At 30.2% G+C, this 9,933-nt stretch overlaps 1 protein-coding gene across 1 annotated transcript; it reads right to left on the bottom strand.

The window, feature by feature from the left end:
* Positions 1-322: 322 nt before the first annotated feature.
* Positions 323-4,419, bottom strand: LOC112528772 (multicopper oxidase LPR2-like). The gene is made up of 3 exons (XM_025139845.1): positions 4,163-4,419; positions 727-2,184; positions 323-613 (listed from the first exon to the last, which is right to left on the bottom strand). Exons 1-3 carry the CDS (start codon positions 4,361-4,363, stop codon positions 560-562), a joined length of 1,713 nt encoding a protein of 570 aa, XP_024995613.1. The 5' UTR covers positions 4,364-4,419; the 3' UTR covers positions 323-559.
* Positions 4,420-9,933: the final 5,514 nt, after the last annotated feature.

Here is a 9,933-nt window from a genome sequence, read left to right as displayed (position 1 = left end):
CCGCTCCCTGGACACGATAATGATAAGTGGTCATTGTCGTGGCACGGACCGCATGGACTGGGGGAGGCTTAAGAATCCACTGAGCTTTTGGCATAGTCCCCCCCCCCCCCACCCAGGAGGCTTCAAAGCCAGATCTTCGTCTCCTATCTTTAGAGATAAAGAAGGGTGTAAATTTTTTGTACGTCGTATGCCTATACCAAATCAATGTTATCCAAGTCTATCGTCACATGTAGTTGAACTATATAAGGTTGAGTTAGGTTTTAACAACATTATAGCATCCAACAGAATCTTGCCCCTCAAATCGAGACTAGGGCTCACAACATAAACAACAAATCTCTTCATTACTTGACTTTTACTGTTCATACTTTTAGCTTGTAACAGATAAATACGATTGATATGACCATACTTATATTTGTCTCTCATAAATAAAAACTAGAAACTAAAACTCAGATAACATGCACGATTATCGATTATAAACATCACATTTTGCTTATTCCTTTTCCCGTCACTTTCATTTGTCTAGAATCTAAAAATCGACATTGTATAAGCCTCTTTTCGATCATTTGACCATCTTCAAAGGCCTCATCATCGCATTATCTTCATGATCCAATATCTGATATCAACAAAAATACAGTTCCAAAATTTTATACGGTTCTCAAATAAATATGTTTCATGTCGTACTCATAAAAAAAATGAATTGAAAAAATATCGAAATGGAAAACTCACATGACAATGGTAGACGTAGCCGGGCTCTGCAGTTGCATCAAAGGGATATGATGCGTTTGTATGTATGTAAGCGAACTTCACGAGGATCTTCGTGATGTATCCGGGATTCATCTTATACACATTCTTCCACCCTTTCTCGTATGGCACCACACTCAATTTTCTCCCACGTGCGTATTTTTCGATATGACATTTTTTAGCATTGTTAATTTTCGTCATACATTCTTTAAACTCTTCTATGTTTGTTATGTTCGTTTGATCCAGCACTCTAAAGAGTCCCAGATGGATATGCAACGGGTGATTATCCTCCGTTAGATTGATCACATTCCAGATCTCTGTGCTTCCCACCTTCGGTTGCTCGGTTACTGGATCTTCGTACGACAATGCGTTTATATACAAATGAGTCGGCTCGTCAGTTGCACTTGTGTACTCATACATGGCAATATAACGTGTTTTTGTCACTTCTGACAAACTTGGCATCGGATATTCTATTAGTTTCTTAGGGACTCGAGATGAGTCGACCTCACGGTGGTGGTTGATGATGAATTTCATGACTTTACCGTTATTCTCGTCGGCCGGGTCTCCACCGGGGTAAGGGTAAGCTGCACCGTTGTGTAAAATAGCCGAATTTGCTTTTGACTTTGAAAAGTCAACAACCACGTCAGCTATCTCAGATGGGCCCAAAAGTACCTCCTTGGTCAATACTGATTGGTCATTATAAACTGAGTCAGACGCCACGTGGATGAATCTGAGACCGTTGCCAAAAAAGAACTTGAAAAACCTAGCATTGCTAGCGTTGATTATACGGAACCGGTACTTTCTCCGGCGGACGGTCATGTACGGCCACGCTTTGCCATTAACAACAATGGCGTCACCAAAATACTCCGGTTGCCACTGCGGATGGATCTCGGGGTTGTTTCCGGTGGAATTCATGTAGATCGATCCATCTGTCCGGAAGCTCCGATCGAATACGATCAACGGACGATCAAATTCGTCGCCGGAGGGGAGTCCGAGCGGGGACTCAACTTCGGGATGACGTATGATATAGGCGCCAAAGAGACCTGCAAGAAGGTTGACTCTGGTCAATCCCATGGCGTGATCATGATAATATAGGTTGCCTGGCTGTTGCTTGTTGTGGTAGTGATACGTCTTTTTGGTCCAAGTGGGCCCACGTTCTTGAAATCGAGCGGTGAACCATGAGTTTGAGTTTCCATCGCTTTGAGGTTCATCGATCCCGCCGTGGAGGTGCACCACCGTAGGAACGCCCTTATTAGTACGAGGGATAGCCGTTGGGATGGTGGGGTCCCAAGGGAGTATGTGTTTTGAAGGGAGTCGATTTTGCCACCTCACATGAGTGCTGACACCGTGGACGGCCTCGATTGTAGGACCAGGGACTGTTGCGGTGCGCTTCGTTTCACCGAATGCGAATACCTTGGTTGGTGGGAGATCCCTGTGAAATTTCTGTAATAATTGATATTAAAATTAAAATCAAAATCATATATAATTTTCTGTGTCATATCATTTTTTCTTTGACATGAATAGTGCAAATAAAATTACATTTTTTTTAATTTAAAATTCTTTTTTTAGAATTTAATATTTTTCATAAATAATTTAATTTTTTTTATTACAAATGGAAAGAGAATATAAAAAAAATAAAAAAAGCATAAATATTTTAAAGAACATAAATTTTCTTATAAAACAATCCCTTTCAAATCTTAGAAGATAAACAAACATTTTCTTATAACAACTTTACATTAGTTTTTATTTAAATAAATCAATTTCCAAAATCTTCATTTAAGGAAACGAATTTAAGAAATCACCAATAAAAAATCCAGCTTTTAATATCTTTAATTCTAGTAACCAACCGAGCAATAATTTTATTTTCCTTCCATTTTGAAAAAAAAATACTAAATAAGAAATAATTATTAATTATAAATTAAAAATTATATATATATATATATATGTATGTATGTATACATATGTTGTATTTGGAAACGATTTTTTCATATACCGTCTACCAACTAGTTATAATTGTTACGCATAATTTTATACGATATATCAACCAACTTTATACTTGGTACTAACTTTTTTCGGTTGGTACATTTTTTATACCAACGTTGCAAAAGTTGAAGTTATAAATTTATTATAATTGACACAATTACCATCTAGATTTAGATGTACAAAACTATTGAGCCTTCAAGTAACATGTTAATATGTGTTATACCAGCACTCAAATAATCTTCATATAATACAAGTATTCACAAATAATCTGATACAAACAAGCATTAAGAATAGTTGATATAGTTACTGTGGTATACAATTTTTAATACGATATATATCAAACAAGTTTAAATAGTTGATATAATACTACCAATCAATTTAATTAATACGAATAGGAAATTGGCCACTGATTTGTCAGAGTCTTGTTATAATTCCGAGAGGTTGTGACAAGAAAGGTTGAAAAGGACAAATGTGGGGTTGAGGAGAAACCGAAACTTGTCTTGGTCTTGCAGACGGATATATGAGTTGGATGTCACCACCCAAAAAGTCACAATTCCCAATTAAATTAAATTAAATTACTTTTATTATAAAATTCTAAATATATATAAAAAAATATTAATAAAAAGGTCATATACGTTTCTTAAAACAACTTTTAAGTCAAAAATAGGATTCGTCTTAACATGGAAAGCAGTCTTTACTACCATAATTGTGTTTTACAAAGGAAAAGAAACAAAATATCACAAAAAAATTAAAATTTAATATATATATTTGTAAAAATGACATCTTTCCTTTTTTCTAGTATTTATCATTCAAAAACATAAAAATTGTTTCTTTTTTCGTTCCATCTTTTCTTCATTTTCAAACAAATTTTCCATTTTTTCGTTCCAAATTCAAAAACATAGTTACGGGCCACATTCAAAGAATTTTGTGAACGGAATTATTAGATTACGATTCAAAGAGTCTGACTATTCAAAAATATTTTCTTTATCGGAAAATATCATTTAAAATGATGAATTAGAACGCTCACCTGTGTTGTGAATACGAAATTTTTGGAGTATCTGCGTCAACTTTTTCAAAATGGAGAAAAATAAGGATTTTGGAGGGTTCGTTTTTTCTCAAGATTAGAAAACTTGAGGGATAATGCAATTTTCTTCAAAATTAAAGATTTCTTTAAAAACTTGACTCTTTTACCCCCAATTTAAATATCTCCAACCAATGAATGAGAGTTAATAAGGCAAATGATTTTTTTTATTAACCTGGATATCCAACCTGTTTTACGAGCCGACTAATCTTAAGGCAACCATTTGTTTTGTAGGTAGTTCGGAGTCATCGTATTTGAACATTTATGATCACAAATGAATTTTTGTTCCTCCTTGGAATAAGGCAGATAATGAAAGAATGGAGTGAAGAGAAGAAAAGTGAGAAATAGAGGACATACCCAATACTTTGGAAACATGGTGATTTTGAGGGAACTGGAAACAGGAACACCATCAAGAAGATGATAGCCTTTGATTTTGGGCATATCTGGTATTTCATCAACAAACATTTCCAACTCAGATGGAGATAGCAGACCTCCTCCATCCCCCAAAACAATCACAAACAGACCCACCAAATGAACCACAACAAGATTGTAACTCATTTTTTTAAATTCCAATTCTATCCTTCATGAACATCAACACACACCAACTGTGTGTCAGAATTAGGAACAGCTATATATATATATATATATATATATGTATAGAGAGAGAGAGAGAGAGAGAGAGAGAGAGAGAGAGGGATATGGAGATGGAGATCGGGATTGAGGTTTGTATGGGAGGTTAGTGTAATAAGAAGGGAATTAGATTCATTTATATTGGGTGAGTGTGATAATGATTGGGTGGTGTATGTAGTGTGTGAACTGAACATGATTCTTTAATCTTTTATATATATATCTTTATATATACGTATACGTATATGTATATGTATACGTATATGTATATGTATACGTATATGTATATGTATCTGTATATGTATACGTATATGTATATGTATACGTATATATATATATATATATAGATGAGCGATCAAATGAAAACCACTTAAATTTGTAAAAACCATAAAAACTACTCTCATCTGTCGTTAATCTTATGAAATTTTTTCATGAAATTGTTAATCTTGTGAAATTGTTTCATATAATACTTTTTTTGATGAAGTTGTTTCATATATGGTTATGAAATTGTTTCATATACTACTTAATGAAATTTTAATGAAACTTTTTCATGTATTTCTCTAAAATTAAAATAATTAAGACGATAATATCAAATATTAACATCCTCCACAATAAAAATTATTAATCAACCTCTCATAATTACAAAAAAATGAACAAAATGAAAAATTATGATTGATGGAATGAGGTTTTTACGGTTTTTACAAATTGAGTGGTTTTCATTTGATCGTTCCCCTATGTATGTATGTATATACTATATTATAAAGTATTTGATAAAAACTTTTAAAAACCGTTTTTTATGCATCAAATACTGTTTATTAATGTATATTACTTAAAAGTCAAGATTACAAGTAAATTGTGTGCAAATACAACTTATTAAAACTCCATGTTTGAATTCGTGTAACTAACTACGGATAAACATAATCAAATAGAGAATAAATATCTTATTTTAAAATATAAAAAAATTAAAATATAATTAGGATAATTATTTAGTTCTAACAAAATAATTAATTATTATATTTATAAAAAAATGCATTATTAAACCAAATATATATATTAATTCGTTTTTAGATTTCAATTAAATTTGAATCAAATAAATTACATAAAAACGAAAACTTTTAAATAGTTAATTTAATATTAATATCACTTATTTTTTTAAAATTTTATGATATCTTTAAATTTATATTTCATTAAAAAATAAAAACATTTTCTTTTTCTTAGAACCACATAGAATCATAATATTGATAGACCCAAAATATAAAATGAAAATTAAAACTCAAAATGTACATTGCTGCATTGTACGAGTATCATTCTATAATATATATATATATATATATAGAGAGAGAGAGAGAGAGAGAGAGAGAGAGAGACTCATTCAAGGGAGAATTGATTAGTTTGTGTTAACTAGTGAGATCTAATGTGAACCACTCGTTTAAGATATTTAAGGATATTTCTTAAATAAGCAAAAAAAGATAATATAGTAATTCTATTTTTGATAACTAATCAAAATAATTAATTAAATTTTTTAGAAGGAAATATTTAATTAAAATTAGTTACCTAGTATATCGATTACCTAATATACATCGTATTTTAAAGACGTTTTTGAATCAAATTGTATCATAGTGATAACATTCACAATGTTTCACGTGTATCACAAGGTATTTTCTTTGTTTTATGAAATGTATCATAGTGTGCATTTTCGTTTTTTTCATTGTTTTACAAAGGGTATCACATCGTACATCTTGTACGTATATCTGGGTATCACCAATGAATATCGTTTGTAGGTATCATGGTGTGTATCTTTTATTCACATAAGGTTCATCGGAATAAGATTCACCGAATAAGATTCGTTGGAGAATGGAAAGAGGAGAGATGAGAGGATATTTATAAAATCTTTAAAATGTCCTTAATTAATATTTTAAGTTAAAATTAGCAAAATTATTAATTTATTAATTTAACCTTTGATTTGTGGTCGAGATTGGATCTCACGGTTATCACAAACAAAACAGTTCTCATTTGATTAGGCCTATATACACACACACACACTAGAAGGATACTCGTACAATGTAGTGAGATACATCTTGATTTTAGTGTTTCATTTTTTGTCTCAGTCGATGTTATAATACAACTTTATGTGGTTTTGAGAAAACGACAATATTTTTATTTTTGAATAAAATATAAATATGAAAATATCATACTTTTTTTTAAAAAAATATTGATATTAGTACCCAACTAACTATTAATTTTTTTTTTGTATTTCTTTAATTCATTTTTTTATTATTGGTTTAATAATATATATGCCATGGTTGAAGCTTTAGGCTCCATAAACGGAGTTGGCCTAGTCTCTCGCCCAGCCTTCGCCTTCTTCAGTGGCCAAGTTGAAGTGTTCAACGGTTATTCGAAGATAATAATTAAATATTTTGTTAGAACTCAATGATTATTGTAATTATATTTTAAATTTATTATATTTAAAATGAGATGTTTATCCTCTATTTGTTTATGTTTATGTACAATTAGTTATACGAATTCAAACATGAAGCTTTAACAAGTTATACTTACGCACAAATTACTTGTAATCTTGAATTTTAAGTAATATGCATCAATAAACAACACTTCATGCATAAAAAATGGTTTTTAAGAATTTTTATCAAATGTTTTATAATATAGATACATGTTAATCAATAAATTAAATATTATACTTAAGTGTTTCAGTAGAGCAATTAATGCATTTATCAAAATTAGAAGGGTACTCGTGCAATATATCGATATATATATATCGATTTCAATGTCTCATGTTATTATTTAGAACTGTCGATATAATAAGATTTTATGTGGTTTTGAAAAAACGATAATGTTCTTGTTTTTGAATAAAATATAAATTTTAGAATATCATAAAATTTTGAAAAATATATATGAATATTCGTATTAAATTAACTATTTAAAAGTTCTTGTTTTATGTAATTTTTTTAATTCTTTTATTATAATTTAATTTAAAGTAATTTAATTCAGGTTTAATAATATAATTCTTTATAAAGATAATAATTACGTATTATGTTAGAACTCAATAATTATCTTAATTATATTTTAAGTTTTTTTATATTTAGAATGAGATTTTATTTTGTATTTGATTATATTTATCTGCAGTTAGTTACACGAATTCAAACAAGGAACTTTAGTAAGTTGTACTTACGTATAATTTACTTGTAACCTTGACTTATAAGTAATATGCATCAATAAACAGTACTTCATGCATAAAAAAATAATTTTTAAGAGTTTTTGTCAAATGTTTTATAATATAGTATATATATATATATATATATATATATATATAAAGAAGGATTAAATAAAAAAGATAAAAATGTTAAAGAAGTTAAAAGTCAGTCATTCATATGTAAATTGTATTAGAAAAAATCATTTTAAATATACATACGTGAATTTATGTTTTTTAGGAATAATTCCATATAAATTACACTGTTTGACATTCAAGTAAATTACCCTGTTTAACATTCATATTGTGATATTTTTTTCATCAACTTTCTACATGGTATTTTACAATTTGCTCATTATGCGGTTTCGTATAAAGCTTCACATGCATCTTTCACATGTAAAGATGTGCAATTTCATATGAAGCTTCACATGTGAAGATGTACAATTTCATATGAAGCTTCACATGTGAATTTTATGGACCAAAACAAGAAACCAGTCATAGATAATGGACCAACAATATAATTCATTCTATATAAAGGAACGAGCATGTAGGTCCTTTTCAATTGTGACTATATTAAGATATTTTATTTTCAATTTTTTTAACAGTCTTTCAAATTTTTACAAATGACTTTTTACATGTGAATATGTTGTGTTCAAATATGAATATTAGTGGACGATTTGGAAAGATGAGTGCTTAGTCTCTATCATCTACGAATCTTGTGGTGGTACAACGTAATTATATGTGAAACTTTTCATATTTTGTGTGTGATATCAAATTACTCAAAATAAAATTATTGCATAAAATCAAAGAAGTATAAAAGTTTAATAAGACAAAACACTCAAAATCATGTCTGGGATAAAAAGCGGCCATCATGTTCACAAAAGAGTCTTCCCGTCGCTATTTCTAACCTCATCTTGATTTTTTTAAGATGTAAAGACGAATTATAATGGTATGGATAAATACAGTTGAACGTAGTTCAAAGCTGAACTCACATTTAAAGTATTTATGTCCACATAATTTTTCATGAACACGTAGATTCATAAAAAAGCAAAAAAATTGTAATTCGTTAGGTATAGAATAATTATATACTTCTTGAGGGACAACAACAAATAAATAGAGTTGAGCGGGATTCATTTTAACCTGTCGAGTTGAGTAATCTTATATTCTTAACGTTATTATACATTGACCCTACAATTTTTATCGTTGACCCACCATGTGCTCTTCCATGACTCTTACTACTTTGTTAACATCGTGTTGTCGATGGTCTCTGTTGAACGGGTCAGATGGAAAGAAGGTAGAGTAACCACAACAAGGTCTCGTCTTTAACTCCAGCTCTTCCCACCCTGTCTTACCTCCACGTGATGGTCGTAAGACTGGTAAGATGGGGTGATCTGGAAAACGACAGAAACCCTTTTTTCACACTGTGTTCCGTAGTCCATTTAGTGTAAAATTATTTCCAGAAGGACAATTTTAAGGTAATTCATTTTCCAGGATTGAACTAAAAACCTTTTCATGAAAGCATATTGATTTACGTACAAGATACAACAAAATCTTTATTTAGACATCACATATGATTTACGTTATGTAAGTAAAGCTAAAAATATGTTTGGAGTTAAATATTGTTATAACCATGAAACTTGTACTTTACGGTATTGTTTCACATGTTTTTTTTTCCATCTACTGATATAATTTAAGGTATTGGTTAACATATATTTGTTTCACAAAGTGTTTGTCTTACATGTACTTGTTTCATAACGTGAAACTTTTTTACATGTTTGTGTTCACTAAAATACAATACATTATGAACTAAATATACGTCAGCCAATACTTTAAATCATAGCCTTAGATGATTTTTTTATGTGAAATAACATAGGATGCACCGGTTTTCATGATTTTCACAATATACGAGGTTCTCACTTGATCAACCCCCTATACACACACAAACACAAAACTTTTAAAGGGACCATCTGTATAAGCAAAATTTTCCCTAAAGTGACCTTCTGTATAAGCAAAATCACAGGGACGATCAAGATCCTTTTTGGTCATTTGACATGTATAAGCAAAATTTGCCAAACATTAAAAAAACAAATTATCAAACTTATTATGTTTTGATACCGCCATAAGCTAATCCAAACACTTTTTATAAAACTCCAGTTTGACACCACATAAGTTAATAAGCACTTTTATAAAAAAAACATAAGTTGTTTTAAATAAGCAATCCCAAACACCCCCTAAACAATAATATATGTCCCACAGTGGGGGGTTATTATAAAAACCACAAAAGTAACCTCAATAA

This window comes from Cynara cardunculus (genome assembly GCF_001531365.2).
Source record: "Cynara cardunculus var. scolymus isolate 2C chromosome LG 15, CcrdV1, whole genome shotgun sequence".
NCBI lineage: Eukaryota > Viridiplantae > Streptophyta > Magnoliopsida > Asterales > Asteraceae > Cynara > Cynara cardunculus.
Note: the sequence above shows the minus strand (reverse complement) of the source record. Positions and strands in the feature narration are given on the sequence as shown.